The 17,572-nt window shown below is 44.9% G+C and overlaps 3 protein-coding genes across 7 annotated transcripts; all 3 read left to right on the forward strand.

Annotated features, from left to right (window-relative positions):
- The first annotated feature begins 1,183 nt into the window (after window positions 1-1,183).
- On the forward strand, window positions 1,184-8,708 carry LOC114769329 (zinc transporter 1). 3 transcript variants are annotated; one of them, XM_028962242.1, is made up of 5 exons: window positions 1,597-1,634; window positions 3,071-3,281; window positions 3,952-4,479; window positions 7,058-7,360; window positions 7,925-8,708. In XM_028962242.1, exons 3-5 carry the CDS (start codon window positions 3,957-3,959, stop codon window positions 8,596-8,598), a joined length of 1,500 nt encoding a protein of 499 aa, XP_028818075.1. In that variant the 5' UTR covers window positions 1,597-1,634; window positions 3,071-3,281; window positions 3,952-3,956; the 3' UTR covers window positions 8,599-8,708. The 3 variants fall into 3 exon arrangements, with proteins under 3 accessions (XP_028818073.1, XP_028818075.1, XP_028818074.1); XM_028962240.1 differs by lacking the exon at window positions 3,071-3,281 and having other exon boundaries at window positions 1,184-1,634; XM_028962241.1 differs by lacking the exon at window positions 1,597-1,634 and having other exon boundaries at window positions 2,922-3,281.
- Window positions 8,709-9,674: 966 nt separating this feature from the next.
- tsen34 (TSEN34 tRNA splicing endonuclease subunit) lies at window positions 9,675-13,339 on the forward strand. The gene is made up of 4 exons (XM_028963027.1): window positions 9,675-10,117; window positions 11,279-11,414; window positions 11,506-11,763; window positions 12,495-13,339. Exons 1-4 carry the CDS (start codon window positions 9,827-9,829, stop codon window positions 12,683-12,685), a joined length of 876 nt encoding a protein of 291 aa, XP_028818860.1. The 5' UTR covers window positions 9,675-9,826; the 3' UTR covers window positions 12,686-13,339.
- Window positions 13,340-13,405: 66 nt separating this feature from the next.
- On the forward strand, window positions 13,406-17,296 carry bcl7bb (BAF chromatin remodeling complex subunit BCL7B b). Of its 3 annotated transcripts, none has more exons than XM_028963030.1 (6): window positions 13,432-13,624; window positions 14,893-14,968; window positions 15,146-15,248; window positions 15,338-15,502; window positions 15,629-15,708; window positions 15,840-15,974. In XM_028963030.1, exons 1-6 carry the CDS (start codon window positions 13,533-13,535, stop codon window positions 15,849-15,851), a joined length of 528 nt encoding a protein of 175 aa, XP_028818863.1. In that variant the 5' UTR covers window positions 13,432-13,532; the 3' UTR covers window positions 15,852-15,974. The 3 variants fall into 3 exon arrangements, with proteins under 3 accessions (XP_028818864.1, XP_028818863.1, XP_028818862.1); XM_028963029.1 differs by having other exon boundaries at window positions 13,437-13,624; window positions 15,887-17,296; XM_028963031.1 differs by lacking the exon at window positions 15,840-15,974 and having other exon boundaries at window positions 13,406-13,624; window positions 15,573-15,702.
- The last annotated feature ends 276 nt before the right edge of the window (window positions 17,297-17,572 follow it).

Genomic DNA, 17,572 nt, shown 5'->3' on the forward strand with positions numbered 1-17,572 from the left:
GAGGAAAATATCCTGTTGTATAGAACTCTGGTGTGCATTTGTGATGTTTTTTTGACATCGGCAAAACACCAGTCAAAAGTTTGGACGCACCTACTCATTTGTTGGTCTTTTTTTTTTTTTTTTACATTTTTTACATTATACAACAAAACTGAAGACACTGAAGCATAACACATGAGGTTGTTTAATTTGCAAAGAAGGTCAAAGGTTAAAGATTTGCCTCTCTCCAAACCAGGGAGCTTTTGCTGTGATGGCAGCATTTGACACTCTTGTCTTCTCTCCACCACCTTATGTTGGACAACGGGGACGGTTTCCAGCAGTCCTGAAGGTTTTAGGCTGAACACTTTCTTATCATTCACTCATGTTAATGAACATTTCATCAAGCGGCTATTAATGATGAACACTGAACAATGCAGCTATGAAGGTAAAAAGAAGGTAAAAAAACATTCATCAACCATCCTTCACTTCCTCCTGATACCACAAATACGAAATATGTTTCTTGCATTGGATTCTTCAAAGTCTCCATAACTGCCGCACAGTGATGGTTTGACTGGTAGCGTATGTCAGGTCAGATGGGTTTGTGGGGGCCGTGGCCCCCCGGTGTGAGGTCTTTGGGTCCATTTAGTCCTTGTTAATATAATTCCATCGTGATGGAATTCAGAGATTTAAGATAATCCTTCCATGCTTATATAATATTGGTGAGAAACCCCGGAGGCCGCTGCTCTCAACACTGTGCTCAGCTAACATCATTCTATTTTCTGCGCTCACATTCTCCGTCAGTGTCTGAAAGGGGGGGGGGGACTGTGTCCCAGTGTTTTAGCAGCAAAGTGACAGCGGTGCCATCATCCTCACAGCTTGCGCTGACAGAGTTAAAAGTGTGTAGAACCTGGAGTAAAAAGTCGATTTTCATCTCCGTGTTCAATAAAAAATGACTTAGCGCAGAGGATTTCCACCAACATTCCACCATAAACATCAAAGCATACCTCCTCGAGAGTACAGGCTGGTTCAACTTTTCATTTTACTTCTGTAATTTCTCTCAGCGTTCTGACGTACCTCATAAAAGAACTCCACAATTACTGGCACCCCTTGAAAAGTTTGGTAAAAACCCCAAGTGCTCCGTATCTCATAGACAATTCGCTCAGACCAAAATGATATATATGATATATTTTCACTGGCACCCCTGGAAATCGCACTCGTGCGTGTTTATTCCATGGAAAATGCTGGAATGGAGGTGACATCTGGATGAACTGAGGCGCGGCCGCGTGATGCGACACGGGGGCGATATCGCCTTGCCACAGATGCGTTGTGTCTCGTGCCTGATGGCACACAGAAAGCCCCCCACCACGGCATTGTGTTGTTGTTCCACGTCTTTTGTTCACAGACGTGGACCTGGGCCTATGGCGCGTAGCTGAACAGATACTAGCTGTCTCAGCAGAACAGGTAAAAACACGGAGTTCTGTGGGGTGGGCAGGCCGGCGAAACGGTAACCATTAACGGGAGCGGAGGACGAGTCAGCGGAGGAAGACATCCGGGAGCTACTGATTGATGGGAATCAACCGTAACCGTGACCAACTGCTAAAAGGCTCTAAACTGATGTATGTTGAGATATGTGCTGCTGGACTCCAGGATCGTCACAAGTAAGACAACTCGCACATTACGGAAGTTTTTTGTGCTGCAGAGCAAGTAACTAGTGAACTAGTGTCAATGGTTCATTGGATTAAAAGGCTGGCAGAAAATCAGATTGAGGATGAACTGAATTTTCTTTTTACGTAAATCGACATATTTTGGGGCTTTTGTGGAGTAAAACCTCGTCCCGCAAGGCATGATGTCTTTATCGATCTTTTCTGCGAGAAGTGGTGAATCGGCCCAGGTTCCACAACCTTCTCCTCTTCATCAGTGGGTCAAGCAGCAGTAAAGATGGAGAGAATGACTTGGCCCGTCTGCCGCTGTGACAGGAACCTGGTGGAAAGTTCCAGCCCCCGCGGGATTTGTGGCCGTAACGACGATCTCACACCAGTTGTTTTCCTCTGCATCTAAGCAGGTTCTGCTGACATTTTATTAGCGAGGTAAAAGGTTTATTCGTGATGAGATGTTCGTTTGAACAGTAACTACTGGACATGTCGTTCATTAGTGTTAATTGGCTTGGTGGGAGAGACGGTTTCGCTGGCGCCATTGGGCTCTATGAAGAATAACAGTTTCTTGGATTTGTCTAAAAAGCTGCCACCACCACCACCACCATCTACATAATTTGGTTGTGTGAAGAGCATGCGGGACGGCCTGTAGGTGGCACGCCCGGTGGAATGTGGCCCTTGTTTGCTTTGCCCTGAAAGGGGCTTTTCCATTGCGTCAGATCACATCTGCCATGTTGTCTTATGTGAAGTCACAGAGAACATGAAAATAGGCACGGCGGTGAAATGGCAAGTAACGCAGCCTGTTCAAAAGGTTCTCCAACGCTTGTCCCAGTTCAGGGTGGCGTTCCTTTGGTCAAATAATGTCTCGTCCACTGGGTTGCTATCTACCAGAGTAACAGATGGATCAGCCATAACATTATGACCCGGTGAAGTAAGTACAGTGGCGCCTTATGATGAGGTATATTAGGCAGCAAGTGAACATTTTGGGGGTTTTTTTGCCACTCCTATGGGAGGTTCCTGATCTGCAGTGGTCCAAGGAAGGAAAAGCAGTGAACTGGTGACTGGGTCATGGGTGCCCGTGTTTCCGTGTGGTTCGATCCAACAGAGCACCCACTGTAGCTCAAACAGCTGACAGAGTTGTGGTTCGGGCGGGAAGTGTCAGAATGCACAGTTTGGGCTGTGGTTGGCACCACCGAAATGGACCATTTCAGAGGGTGCTAGTAGCCTAGTGGTTAACACACTCGCCTGTGAAGCAGAAGACCCAGGTGCAAACCCCACTTACTACCATTGTGTCCCTGAGCAAGACACGTAACCCTGAGTGTCTCCTGAGTGACTTCTGATTGTAAGTCGCTCTGGATAAGGTCGTCTGATAAATGCTGAAAATGGACCACAGGGCGACGGAAGAAAGACCTGATGGGATCTGTTTATTCGCCACGTATTAGTGGAACAGCGCCACTTTCTCCCCCAGCGGCGGCGACGTATTAGTGGAACAGCGCCACTTTCTCCCCCAGCGGCGGCGGTAGGGGACTGCTTCTGCCGGGGACGAGGAGGACAGACTCCCTCACATGATCGCGATTATTACCGGGAGGGCCGGGGAGGGAGGAAAGTTTCCCGAGGTCCGCTGTCAGCAGAAGCCTCTTTCCTAGCGTCCAGGTTTGACTTTTTTTTTTTTTTTTTTATTCCTCTCACTTTGATCTCATTTAATCGCTAAAATGTACAGTTTGTTGTTCCTGCCGATCGGTTCATCATTTAAACCACCAAAGCGGCCGGTCTCATCCGCAATAAACGCCCGTGTTTTCCAGCTCATTCATTTTTTCTTTTTAATTCTACTTTTATTATTTGATTCCACATTGAATTCCATGCAGTGGAACACATGTGGAGCTGCTTTTGGAATTGGCATGTTTTGCTGTAATTTGGGACTGTTACGAACTTGACGATGATTCTGTTTCTTTTTTTAAGAAAAAATGACCATTTCATGACCAGGAGCACGGTGGTTCCTATGAGAGACCAGGCTGTTCATTTACATTTACAGCATTTATCAGACGCCCTTATCCAGAGCGACTTACAATCAGTATTTACAGGGACAGTCCCCCCCTGGAGCAACTAAGTGTCTTGCTCTGGGACACAATGGTAGTAAGTGGGATTTGTGCAAGTGTGTTACCCACTAGGCTCCTACCACCCAGTTCACTTATGAGAAACCCGAGTGATGAAAATCCCCTGCAATCAATATATTAAATGAGCTATTAATTCCTTGTTAGGAACGCTGTGCGTCCCTGGACGGTGTATTTAACGCAGCTCTGCTGTCCGTACGCTCGTCCCGCAGGTGCCATGCTGAGCAAGTCTGAGTTGTGGGGTGGATGGAGGCGCAGGAGCGTTTTGGGACGGGCCGTGCTGCTGCTGCTGCTGCTGCTGTGTGAGATCGTGGTTAGCCGCCTCTGCAGCTCCCTCATCAACATGGTAGATGCCTTCCACACGCTCTTCCTCCTGCTGCACATCTCCCTGCTCCACCCGGTTTTCAAGTGCCCCGTCCCGTCCCCTCCCCGGTCACCCTCACGCCGCTCCAATCCCTCGAGTCCAGAACCAAGCTCCGCCCTCTTCCACGGCGACTCCGGCGGGAGGGCTCGGCTGCTGCCGTTCGGAAGGCTCGTCTCCGCCCTGCTGCTGGCCTCCCTGAGTGTGTCCGTCACCCTGGACATCCTCAGTCACGTCCTGCAGCCGCACCCCATGCAGCATCCCCTCCTGGCCACGGTCGTGGGCGGCATGAGCCTCCTGCTCAACGTCACCATGCTGGCTGCGACCTGCGGCCGTCTTCAGGACAGAAAGCCTGAGTCGTTAGGGTCAGGAAGCAAAGGTTTGGCTCTGTGTTCGATCCTGGCTCAGGTCTCGAGTTCAAAACCCTGATAAAAAGCAGGACGACCTGGGACCACCGGTGTGTGTGAGAGCTACTTGCATCCGTATCTGATGCAACGTGGAATGCGGTGTGGGTGAAGTGGCCACACGTGAAATTGAAAGTGATAGTTTTTGTGGTACGCACTGCAGCAAAATGTGTCCCCTGCATTTAACCCATCACCCTGCAAAAGGACCGTGTGCTGCAGTGAGTCACAATGACAATCGCTGTACTTTCACTTACCCACTAGGCCACCGCTGGCAAATTCACAGTACAAACTACTGTGGGTAACAGTACTCAGTATTTGGCAGACATGCCATGACTGTCAGAATGTAACTGTTTAAATGTTACATGTAGCACCAGGTTCTAGAGGAACCTTGTTTCATTTCACTACGTACTAGGGGTGTTGGAAAATATCCATACAGCAATATATTGCAATCGTTTATGTGGTGATATTGCTTCGATACAGGGACATCAAATTTTTGTAAACAACTTTAGTCCACCGGGTGGTGCTGTTGAGCATTTCCTTTAGTGAGGTCACTCGACTACAACCTCCGCTCCTGTAGATGGCGCTGTACAGCTGGGTACTTTTTTTTTTTTTTTACTGCTTGGCATTTACATTTACATTTACAGCATTTACCAGACGCCCTTATCCAGAGCGACTTACAGTCAGTAGTTACAGGGGACAGTCCCCCTGGAGCAATTTAGGGGTAAGTGTCTTGCTCAGGTAGTAAGTGGGATTTGAACCTGGGTCTTCTGGTTCATAAGCGAGTGTGTTACCCACTAGGCTACTACCACCCATTTCGGCATTTCTTTTTTTACTGCCTTCATGCTGATAGAAGAACGAGGTCTCGCAATAACACTTGACGCGCCTGGAAGCCTCTACTTTGCCGAGCCAAAGAAGCTTCCCTACAATAAAATTCAAATTTCATGCTAATTTCATCTGGCTTTTAGTATTGCAATATGTATCATGGGTCACCATGTATTGTGATGCGTATCATATCGCGAGACCCTTGCCAACACCCACCCCTACTATGTACTGTATGTAGCTGAAATGACAACGTTCAACGTGAACTTGATAATGGCGCCGATTAATCGGACCAAGTTTCCTTGTGAAAACACACCAGTGCTAATTTCCACATGCACTCACACAAACGTGAACTCGGGAGCCGTGCACGCAATGCGTCTTCCTTCCAGGCTCTAAGATCTAACTTGTCGTGTGTTTGTCAGTTAACGTTAGTCCACCAATCACTCAACAGTAACAGCATGATTTCACACGTCTGACAGTCCTTTTTTTTTTTTACTTATTAATTGCTGCAGTGCTTGCATAGCATTTTATTAGCAATTCATAATCCCGCTTCACTGCCAGTATTAAAACTATTCAGATTTAGTGGGTAGTGGATGTCTAGCTAGTGTTTCCATTTCTGTTTTAAGTCAAACTCTTCCAAGATGTTTTACTACAACCCAGATCAGAGTTGGGACAGGGTGGAAAATGTGAATTAAAAAAATAAAGCAGTAATTCACAAATTTCCCTTAACTTTTATTTCATTGAAGACAGTACGAACACAAGATAATTCTTTTTTTTTTTTTTTTTTTTGGTCAACATCATTTGATTTCAGGCTTGCAACACAATCCAAAAAAGTTGGGTAATTTCAGGGGTAGTAATGAGGTATAATAACTAAATAATGATGTGATTTGAAACTGATGATGTTAGCAGGACACTGCAATCATGATTCGGTACAAAAGCAGCATCGAGGAACGTCCTACTCCTTCAGCAGCAGAGATGGGCAGAGGATCGTCAAGTTGCAGGCATAAATCTTTGAACTGATGAAGAAAAATGTTTTTCAAAAAAAGATAGGAAGAGATTTGGGCATTCTTCGATACATTCTTCTACAGTGTCTAACATAGTGAAAAGTAATCTGGAGAAATTACCAAGGGCGCAGGTCTAAACTGAATGGCCGTGATCTCCGAGCCCTCAGACGGCACTGCATTAAAACCGTCATTCATCAATAAGTGAAATAACCGCGTGGGCTCAGGACGACTTCAGGAAGTCACCCTGTGTGTCAGTGCCTTCAGCAAAGGTCACTTGCACTTCTGCGATGGCACCGTCAATGCTGAGAAGTATCTCTCAGTTTTGGAGGAACACATGTTGCCTGCAAGACGACGTCTTCTCCAGGGACGCCCATTGTTTCAGCAAGACCATGCCAAGGCGCTTAACAAAGGCGTGGCTGCGTAAGAAGAGGGTGCGGATGCTCCTGATTTGTCCCCTATAGAGAATGTCTTAACGTCTTTTAAGGGGAACGGTACAAAGTGGTAAATGCTGTACTGTCCCAGCTTTTTTTGGAATGTGTTGCAAGCCTGAATGGCAAGAGTGGATATTTATTCTAAATCAAATGATGTTGACAAGAAAAAACAATGAATTCTGCAATGAAATACAATTTGATAAATGTATTTACTGCTTTTTTTTTTTTTATTATTCACATTTTCCACCCTGTCCCCACTTTTTCTGATGTGGGGTTGTATTTTCTGTGAATATTACCAGACATAGACCAGACAAAAGCAACAGAAGACAAAGCGGATGCTGGAATTCCTTCCCAGGCTTTGGAACGATCCCTGCCAGATGGATCGCTGATGTTTTGTAACCCGGCCACCTCCAGCGTCCTTGATCCCGGTGGGGATTTTCTGCGCCCTCGGTCCCAGATGGGGCAGAAGCAGCAGGACGGCGAACTCCAGCAGGCCTGCAGCCAGCAGCCCACCGTCCTCCCTCTGCTGGACATCAGTGTCCTGCAGGTGACAGGCCCATCTGCAGAGAGCCCTGCGTACGATGCCTCTGCTGGATTGTCCGGTGAGGGAACGGTGTTACGTGGTCCTGAGTGATGGTGACTTACAGTAGAGGCCAAAAGTTTGGACGCACCTTCTCATTTAATGTTTTTTCTTTATTTTCATGACCATTTACGTTGGTAGATTCACACTGAAGGCATCAAAACTATGAATGAACACATGTGGAGTTCTGTACTTAACAAAAAAAGGTGAAATAAGTGAAAACATGTTTAATATTCAAGTTTCTTTGCTCTGATTACTGCTTTGCACACTCTTGGCATTCTCTCGATGATCTTCAAGAGGTCGTCACCTGAAATGCTTCTCCAACAGTCTTGAAGGAGTTCCCAGAGGTGTTTAGCACTTGTTGGTCCAGCTCACCCCAAACCATCTGGATTGGGTTATGATCCGCTGACTGTGGAGGACAGGTCTCTACATGTGTTTATTCATGGTTTTGATGCCTTCGGTGAGAATCTACCAATGCAAATGGTCATGAAAATAAAGAAAACACATTGAATGAGAAGGTGTCCCCAAACTTTTGGCCTGTACTGTATTTCTAACTCATTGAGTCTCACTGTCCTTTTTATTCCAGATAAAACAGCCATGGCCCATGCCACCCCAGTCACCCCAGTCATTCCATGGCCCAGTTTTCATGGAGGCAGCTTTTTCCAGGTCCTCTTCATCGTGGTCCGGACCATGCTGAGCCCCATCCTGGTGTTGACCAATGGGCTGCTTCTGCTCTTGAGCGGCACAGACTGCCTCCAGCCTCAGGGAGGTTGCCATTCCTTTGTCTACCTGGACCCAGCTTTCTCTTTGGTGGCCGTGCTGGTCCTGTTGGCCACTGCCCTGCCGGAGGTGCATCGGCACGGGCTGCTGCTGCTGCAGGGCTCGCCGCCCCGCCTGTGCGTATCCGAGCTGGGACGCAGGATCGCCGGCGTGCCGGGGGTGGAGAGCTTTCATGACCTGCACGTGTGGCAGCTGACGGAGGTGTTCCTGGTGGCGTCGGTGCACGTGCATGTCGGAGAGGGCCAGGCGCGGTGTGGGCATGTGATCGGCGCGGTGACCGAGGTGCTGCGCGGCGCTGGGGTGACCCACTGCACCGTGCAGCCGGAGATCCTGCCGGAGGGGGGCGGGGCCGCCGCCTGCAGTCTGGCGTGCAGGAAGGAGTGTGCAGACAAGATGTGCTGCAGCCCCGCCCATCTGGCCCCGCCTGACGTGGAGACGGCATCCTCGCAGGACCTGGTCTTTGAGAATACCTTTTTATGACACTTTTTTTTTTCATATTTTCTTCATATTTTTGTATATTCCAAACAAAAAGCTGAGGAACAGGGTTGCTTTGTAGATTCTGCTGCGAAATAAAAATGTTTATATTTCAATGTTCTGTTTTTCTGCCCTGAAATGTTGATAAATTCCATACTTGGTGCTTGATTTCCAGTTTTTGACTTCAGTTCGATTCTAGAGACCCTACTGATCCTACAGGAAATGGTAGTAGCCTAGTGGGTAACACACTCGCCTATGAACCAGAAGTCCCAGGTTCAAATCCCACTTACTACCATTGTGTCCCTGAGCAAGACACTTAACCCTAAATTGCTCCAGGGGGACTGTCCCTGTAACTACTGATTGTAAGTCGCTCTGGATAAGGGCGTCTGATAAATGCTGTAAATGTAAATGTAAATGTAAATGAAGTACAGTAAGCCTTCTTTCCCGCACTTTGTATTATATATAAGAACTGGTTGCTATTTTTTTTTCTAAATCCTGTAAATACAACCCCCCAAAACACTACTAAAGCATAACATCCATAGTATTTACAATAAAACCTACTACTGCTATGCTATCACGTGTAAGGAAAAGAGCAGAACAGCACAAACTAATACAACTAAACGAGGCTGGACCATCTTCAGTGCGATTGCAATGGCTACACTGAGGATAATACAACAGCTTGACCCGTGCTGCTTTCCAGAAGATGTGCAAGGAGAATGCAGAATGCAAAGTTTACGTGCTGTGCAAAAATGTCCTATAACTGTAGAATAAAAGCCGTTTTGCAGCAGCAACACATGTTCTATGTGGTTAGCGCGGTATGAAACGCTTCTCTTTTTTCCAGATGGGAGGGTGGGTGCAGCGTGTCAGTGGAGACTCTTCTCGGCTGTAGAACATTGTGAGCAGTTGGTGACGCTCCTCTGCCTTCCTCAGTAAACAGAGACATCGTTTGATTTGACGTCAGTCTGGATATATTAGAAGTGGAGTTGAACGCCGCGTAAATAAACGCGTGGTGGTGTTTTTGTGTGCGGTGTCGCGGCTCTGTACGGCAGGTGGCGCTGCAGGTCCGAACTGGAATCGTTTCTACCGTAACCCAACGAAGAAAACGCGACCCGTGACGGGCACGCTAAACAACTTGTTAATTGGCTGTAAAATCTGATGTGAAGAATAGTGGGAGTGTTAAAAACCGCGCGAGAGGTCTCTGCTCCGTTTCAGCGACATGTAGAGAAGTGTCGCGATGGATTTGACCGCAGCTGGGGGAAGCGCGACCGGGAGGAAGCGGGATGCGGACACCGCGGCCCGGGTGGTTGGGGTGGACACGTGTGGATCCACGCCTGTCGTGTGGCGCATGGCCGACGTGAAGTGCTGCAGGGACGCCGGGGTCGTCGGGTCTCTGGTTGGATCGCTGGCCCGACAGCCGAGACAGAACAGTCGGCTGGGTCGCCCGCTGGAGCTTCTGGACGAGGAGGTCCGGCTGCTCGCAGAGTCGGGCAGAGCGGTTCTCCTCCTCCGGGCAGAGGGAGCAGGGGTAAATCCTGTAATTCATCACCAGATTCACCACCTCTCGTCTTTTATAGAGCCTGTACCCATCTTAATCCCAGCCCAAGATGGCGAAAGGACCATCCGTCCACCTCTGGTTACGTATCTGGGAGAGCTGCTGTTCTAAACCTAATCTATCGAACTGCTGCACCTTAATATATTTACAGCATTTATCAGACGCCCTTATCCAGAGCGACTTACAAATCAGTAGTTACAGGGACAGTCCCCCCTGGAGCAACTTAGGGTTAAGTGTCTTGCTCAGGGACACAATGGGAGTAAGTGGGATTTGAACCTGGGTTTTCGGGTTACCCACAAGGCTACTACCACTCTTAATACAAAAAAATGGTAATTTGACAATGCAAGGGGCCTGACCTGAGACCTGCTGGATGTCAAGTTGACCTTATACAGTACTTGGCATGTTGGTAATGCATTCCGGGAATGTAGCTATGACGCTGTGCTATGAAATCCTTGTGACATACAAAATTACTTTATAACACTTACACACACACATATGTGTGTATATACACACACATATATGCGCGCGTGTGTATAATTTTTTCTTCGTCTAGCACAGTCTCCGAGCATGCTCTCTGCTGATACACTGCTCGCCTGTCACGGCTGCCCACCGCTCTCACCAAGGGGGGTGAAGGTTAAAAGTAGAGAACACACTTCACTGTGTCACCATATGCTTTGCTGCAGTATTTCACAATGACAATCACTTCACTTTCACTTATCAATGTGCTTCAGTAGTACAGTGTCCTTTACATCCAGCTGGTCTCTGAAGGTCTGAAAGTGAAGTGATTGTCATTGTCAAACACTGCAGCACAGCACACGGTGACCACCCTTGGTGAGCAGCCATGGCAGGGGCCGGGGAGCAGTGTGCGGGGATGGTGCCTTGCACATGCACTCCAAGCAGGTCAGACCGCCTTCATTGTCCCCTACCACCTTGCTCATAACTACAGGTCCCATAATGCAGTGCGCACTTTGCTGACAAACTGAGTGCCCTACGCACTGAGTTTGCACAGCACTTTGGTGACTTTGAAGCCGGAAAAAAAAGAATTTCGAGCTGCTTCACAACCCATTTGCCGTCGACGTGGAAACTGCTCCTGTTCAGATTTCAGTAAGTAACTGTACTGTCCCACGGTCTTAGGAGAGTGAGGATGCACACTCCCAGAGAGTGAAAAAACACCAAGAGGACCTGGAGCAGAGCTATGCAGAACAGAGGGCCCTGGCCCTGCAGGAGAAGAAGTCCATCCTGCAGAGAGTAATGGCAGAGAAGAAGGATGGTGAAGACATATTTAATTTCTTTGCTTTAATTTTCTTTAAATTTCTAACAATAACCAATCGTGTGTGTGTGTGTGTGTGTGTGTGTTTTAGAGGACTCTGTGCGGGAACATTTTGAGGCGCTGGAGAGGAATTTCTCATTCCCTCGCTCTTCCATGGCGGTCCAGCTGTGCACCGCCCAGGCAGGCCTGAGTTACCACGCCGATGAGCGTAGCTTCCTGGCTGCCAGCTGGCCTCTGTGCCAGGATGAGCGGCTTGAGACTAGATTCAGTGTTTTCAGGGACCTACGTAGGAGAGGATTCTACCTGACGTCAGCAGGGAAGTTTGGCGGGGATTATCTGGTGTACCCAGGTGAGCTGTTGCATCCTTCACTGAAGGATAGAGCTGTAATACTCCTGATTCTTTTTAAGATTCGGTTCCCCTTCAGTCACTCGGTAAACTGATCCAGTTGTGTGAGTCACTTGAGGCTGTATTGCCAAGTCGACAGCTGTGAGTCAACTTAAGTGTTTGAATCGTCTTGTGATGAGAGTGAATCTTTTTCAAATTAAACCTGCTCGATTCAGATTTGCCTGTATGTTTTTGGCCAGGGAGGAAGTTAATTGCCGGCTGCACTGACATGGCTCTCTGAGTGATTCCGAATCGGATACGTTTCCAGCTAGAGGAACTGCCGGATGCACTGACTCAGATTCAGATGGCGCAAAGAAACTTTTATGGTCGTAATTGATGTTTTAATGAGATGTATTTATTTGCTTGAGTTTACAATGTAGACATGTTGTAGTTAGGACTCAAAGGATTTGGTTCAATAGAGACCTCAGATTTGTGACTCATGGATCACGGACTCATGGATGTTTAATGGATCCGGTTGATAAGTCATGAATCACACAGATTCTACTGCATCACACTATCTATTGAAGAACATCTCTTGATGCATGTTTGCGTGTGGGATTTTTATTTTTTTTTATCAGTCTACTATTACTTAACATTCAATCTGCAAGGTGTCTCCATTCTGTATTCCTGTTGCCATTCAACTGATTTTCTTGCCTCTAAACTCCTGTATTACCCATGCTGCTCACTTTTCACAGGTGACCCACTGCGCTTTCATGCCCACTTCATTGCTCTGTGCATTTCCATGGAAGCCCTGACCCCGTTGTCTGATGTCCTTGCCATTGCTCGGCTTGGCTCCAACGTAAAGAAAACGGTGCTGCTGTGCTCCCCGCAGGAGAGTGAGGAGGACGTGATTTACACATCTTTGCAGTGGAGTGGTATGGTTTAGAAGTTAATGTTCACAGACCATGTCATGGCTTACAAATGCATTAGATGGATATTGTACTTCCACAACCATTATTTAAGTAGAAATTTAATAACAGGCAAGACTGATCATTCAATGGTGGTGTGACTTTTTATCATTTTTCCTTTTTCAATGTAACATTTGTATTGAATTTGTGAATAAAAACCGAATTATTCAGCTACAAAATTTCAAAAGCTATTTTACAGGATTTTATATGTAGATCTGAATCAGAAAAAATAATCATATTAAAGTTTTCAGTGAATATATCACTTAATTTCTACCACGTCTGAAAAATGTGGATGTCGGGCATTAAAATATATTTACCCTCGAGGCAATTTAATTCCTAATAATAATGTTATTTATTTGAGGAGCAACACTCATGGTCCATGGTCCTAATTTCCTGTGCCAACAAGAGCCTTTTTGCCTCTATTGATGCACTGAACACTAAAAGACAAGTTCTGGGCGGCAGTGTGATTCTCTGGTCAGTGTTCTGCTGGGAACTCTGCAGTGTCCTGCCATTGTTGAAGATGTTACTTTGATATGCATCACCACCAAATGGTTCCATTTACCTATGGAACATCTAATTGTAAGAATTGCAAGTTTTACTAACTGTTATGCAATATAATTATTTCCAACGAAAATAAACTCGTGTTGGTATTTTTTTACGTAATTTCACATTCTCACAAATTTACATTAGTATAATGTTATTTGTGCAATGTGTGAGGCGGAGACGTGTGAATTCTCGCGAGACTTTGAGCAGAACGTAATCATACTCGGAAAGGCTGGTAAGCATAAAGAAAAGCTTCTCAAACTAATAATATCGACAGTAAACATGTCGGGCCGATCGGTGAGAGCAGAGACGCGGAGCCGCGCAAAAGACGACATTAAAAAAGTCATGTCGGCGATAGCGAGAGTTCGCAGATGGTAAGTGTGAAGCGTCGATGGCAAAATCTATATTTTGTCCTACCCATTTCTGCAAGGAAATCTGTACGAGCTACAAACACAACCTTCAGAAGAGTCTGTGGGAAGATGAGCGACATTGAGAGCAGCCAATACCGGCGACCCGGAAGTCGTCGTCCTGCCGTGAGGGGCGGGTCTTTGCGGGAGCGCCTGTTTACAGCCGGAGAGAGAGTTGCTCGGTCAGGCTCGTAGTTCAGCAGCAGCACTGGGGTTTTTTTCTCGGTCCCTTTTCGGGCTAATGAATTAATTTCTGAACTAGGCATATGCAACCACTTGAATCGCCAGTGAAAGGGTGTCTTAAATCCAGCCTTTATTTGTCACATACACCAACATGCATGGTACGACATGCAGTAAAATGTTTTTTGCAATGCAGTATATAGAAAGAAGGTAGCAGGTATAACCAGTACGTCCGCTTGGAGAGGAGGAGAATTTAAGAAGGAAAGGAAACTTGATCTAAAACATTTTTTTAAATGGATCAAGGTAAAAAAAAGCCTAGTTTCAGATCTCTCAGAATACCACAGTCATGTAGACAGACCCTGAATCTATTACTATTATATACAGTCCAAACCAAAAAAATGGGATTAAAGCATAAAATTATTGTCACACTCCAACTGAAATATGATCATTGTCACATGCTGAATATTATAGTACAGTGAATATATTTCTCAAACCTAGGACCTTTAATAAGGTCTATTACTAGCACCTCAATACTAAATACCTAGTGTTAAACAATACTTAATTAATATGTATTTAATATGATTGTGTCTTGTTAGTTTTGGTAAAATAAATGTGCTGTTTCAGTTCTAGGTCCCCATTGTGGTCAAGAAAATCAGTAACGTTTAACATTGAGAATAAACCTTTGTAAAATTCCAATGAGCCTTATTCATGCATAGGGAGTGGGCAGATTCCACCACGATGGTACACGTCATTTTTGTGTGTCGCATTGACGTGCAGCACTGGAGGGTAGTAGTCACTGGCGCAATTGTTAAATTGTATTCAGTCTTCTGCAGCTTCACCAGAGTGACCAGTTTGTCCATATCATTGGGGATATGGCAAGAGTTCTTGCTGGGTGCTGCTGGGTGAAACAGCTACATCAGTCCGGTCAATGCAAAAAAAAAAAAGTGCTATTTGGCCAAGCGTTGGCGTAAAACTGGTCACCATTTATTGTCTAGCGAAAAATCAGATGTATATTATGTATGTAACAGTATGGTGAGTAATCTTTGTTATTACAGGGAGAAGAAATGGGTTGCAGTGGGAGACACCTCTCTGAGAATATTTAAATGGGTCCCTGTTACAGAAACGAAGCAGGTAGCGAAGAATTCTACATGACTTGTAGTGGCTACCGGGACCATTGAGGTCTATACAACTCAAATTCTGTAAAAGCAAGGACGTTTAAAAAGATTCTGCTTGCAGAACATCTAGCCATTAACTAATTAAGATTGTTATAAAACAGTTAATCATTTTTCTTTTTTTTTTCTCTCTCAGATATTTAAAGGCAAAGGCCCCACAGGAACAGGCCGGGAGCTGAAAGGCATCCCCACTGACATGGTTCTTGAAAATGCACGCTCTGTCCTGTTGGATTTCCAGGGTTTGGGGCCGTTTAATAAAGGGCTATGGGTTAGCCATCAGATATTTCAACGTACAGCCCACTTTGTGACTGTTTCACTATTCACACAGATGACAACAGCAACCAGAGTTTCCTGTCCGATGCACACCAACCCAGTGCCAAAGTAGAGAGCAGCACCAGCAGCAGCAGCAGCAGCAGCTCCAGCCCCCGGCGTGCCCCCTTGTATCGCTCAGAGGACTCCCAGCCCCCTGTGTTGGGGCAGGAACTGATGGAGGGTGAGTAGATCCTATAACTTATCGACAGGGGGAACTTTAGTTTATTGTCCTACACTGATTTGCATTGCAGCACATGGAGAAGATGATCATTATAGTCAAAGCTCCAAATTTCCTCAACCTTTGTAGAGTCAGCACTACAAAGGCGTAAGATGACAGACATACCCCCTACTCTGATTAAAGAGGATCTACGTCTCTTCTCTGTCCTGGTTAGTGCATTTTTCCTCTCTTTACTTTGATATCAATGTTTTCTTAAGAACATTGTCCGTAGTAGATTGCTTTGGCTGTATTGTACATGAATGAAGATAATTACATTCTGATCACCGATGTTTTTCCGCAGCTTATTGGCTGAGCCAAGGATAGAGCTATTTTTTCTCTTTTTTACAGGATGAAGAAGAGGCATCAGGAGCGTCAACACTCAAAAATGTTTGTCCAGATGAAAAGGGCGACAGAGTTCGCCAATAATTCAAGCCTTTGCTTTTACTCTTTAAATCTGACCACCTGACATTTTTTATACATCCCCAGAAGGTTGTCCTCCTCTAATGTCTGAGATTCCATTTATAGTAAGCAATAAACAGACTGCAAATTAGTTAAACTGGTGCATATCAATCAACTATAAATGTAACTACTTGCACCAGTATTTTCCTGCCTGTTTCACCTTGCAAACTGATTTCTGCGTATTGTTAGGCACTGAGAGGCAGGGAACACATAGTGGAGAGGTCACAAAAGCATGAGGGAGACAAAACTACAAAAATACCTACCAGGCATGCTACCCTCAACATCATTTACAGAAAGACAGAATATGGTTTCAGAGGAACTCATTCATTCTCTCCTGCAGAACCCAGTGCAAACCTTATGATATTCACTATCATCACTATTGCCTCTTGGGGTAATTACAATACAAGCCAGGCCTTTGCTAAATATCATTAAATGTTGGAGTACAATGATGACTTTCACACAACTTGACATTTTGTTTTAAACTTACAAGGTTGCATCTTTAATTTTATACAAGATATATCTGTACGCATTGGTAATTGGTTTGGGATATATTGTGTATAACTAATGTCTTTTGGTTTGGTATATTTACTTTGTTAAGAGCAGGATTTTTTTTATCTCAGTGTTTCTTCCTGTGTTGGCTCAGGGAGTTCTGTTCAGTAATTCTTATAACTGACATAACAGTCAAAGTGATAGATGAGTATTAAGAAAGCATTTTGAATTGCATTGGTAAACAGTATTTTAAAAATGCTTTTAACTGTATTACTGTATAAGCACTACTCATACTGTTAATTAACTGAAACTGAATATGGATTTAAGATGCCTCAGTTAAAAAAAAAACACAAAAGAATTATCTGAACATATTGGTTATCATATGTCTATAACGTTCTAAAATACAATATTGCAAACAATCGTTTGGTATATAGTATATTTGATCCTTTTTTCCCTTTTTACAATCATAGCCACTAATGCTATTACTTTTTACTCCACCATGTGATGCAATCTCTATTAATCCTTTTTAATAGATTTGGGGGGAAATGCATGACTAAAGTACAGAAATATGTGCCCATATTCTGTTTTGACTGGCTTAATTTATACAGATACCAGTTCCAATGAAAGTAAACGTGATTTATATAGTGTGTGTAAAAACGCAATATAGACATTCACTCAACAATTAATGTATTTTTGTAACTGAGGTACAAATAAAACTCCAACTGAAACTTGTTCTCAAATCCAGATATTTCATAGCTACTTAATTCTTCCTTTGTGCTTATTCTAATTATAAAAGTCATAAGTAATTAATGACATTGTATTTATTGACGTGCCAAAACTTTCACTCTATTTTGTCTTGAACTAAAACACCTAGTTTGGGTAACTTTCACCACTTCTGAAGCACAAATGAACATTAGCAAAAGGGAGCTTCATTCTGTTCATTTCAGGCTTATATAAAAAGATCAATAAATAATTTGTATTTGCCACATTGATATTATTAATATTAATATTTTGCCCATTGGCTTACCAACATTTGCTCATCTGTGGCTGAGCATCACGTGTGCTACGTATGGAATATTTTAGCAG

The sequence above is a fragment of the Denticeps clupeoides genome, chromosome 19 (assembly GCF_900700375.1).
Source record: "Denticeps clupeoides chromosome 19, fDenClu1.1, whole genome shotgun sequence".
Classification (NCBI taxonomy): domain Eukaryota; kingdom Metazoa; phylum Chordata; class Actinopteri; order Clupeiformes; family Denticipitidae; genus Denticeps; species Denticeps clupeoides.

What these genes read in the sequence shown, in the direction of transcription:
- tsen34 (XM_028963027.1), top strand. Translation starts at nt 9,827, where the DNA reads ATGGATTTGACCGCAGCTGGGGGAAGCGCGACCGGGAGGAAGCGGGAT. An exon ending in TCCGGGCAGAGGGAGCAGGG is followed by an intron (nt 10,118 to 11,278) that starts GTAAATCCTGTA and finishes CCACGGTCTTAG; the next exon opens with GAGAGTGAGGATGCACACTC. An exon ending in GGATTATCTGGTGTACCCAG is followed by an intron (nt 11,764 to 12,494) that starts GTGAGCTGTTGC and finishes CACTTTTCACAG; the next exon opens with GTGACCCACTGCGCTTTCAT.
- bcl7bb (XM_028963031.1), top strand. Translation starts at nt 13,416, where the DNA reads ATGTGTGAGGCGGAGACGTGTGAATTCTCGCGAGACTTTGAGCAGAAC. An exon ending in CTGTTACAGAAACGAAGCAG is followed by an intron (nt 14,969 to 15,145) that starts GTAGCGAAGAAT and finishes TTTCTCTCTCAG; the next exon opens with ATATTTAAAGGCAAAGGCCC. An exon ending in GGGGCAGGAACTGATGGAGG is followed by an intron (nt 15,503 to 15,572) that starts GTGAGTAGATCC and finishes TTTGCATTGCAG; the next exon opens with CACATGGAGAAGATGATCAT.
- LOC114769329 (XM_028962240.1), top strand. Translation starts at nt 1,595, where the DNA reads ATGTTGAGATATGTGCTGCTGGACTCCAGGATCGTCACAA. An exon ending in GTTAGGGTCAGGAAGCAAAG is followed by an intron (nt 4,480 to 7,057) that starts GTTTGGCTCTGT and finishes GAATATTACCAG; the next exon opens with ACATAGACCAGACAAAAGCA. An exon ending in TGCCTCTGCTGGATTGTCCG is followed by an intron (nt 7,361 to 7,924) that starts GTGAGGGAACGG and finishes TTTTTATTCCAG; the next exon opens with ATAAAACAGCCATGGCCCAT.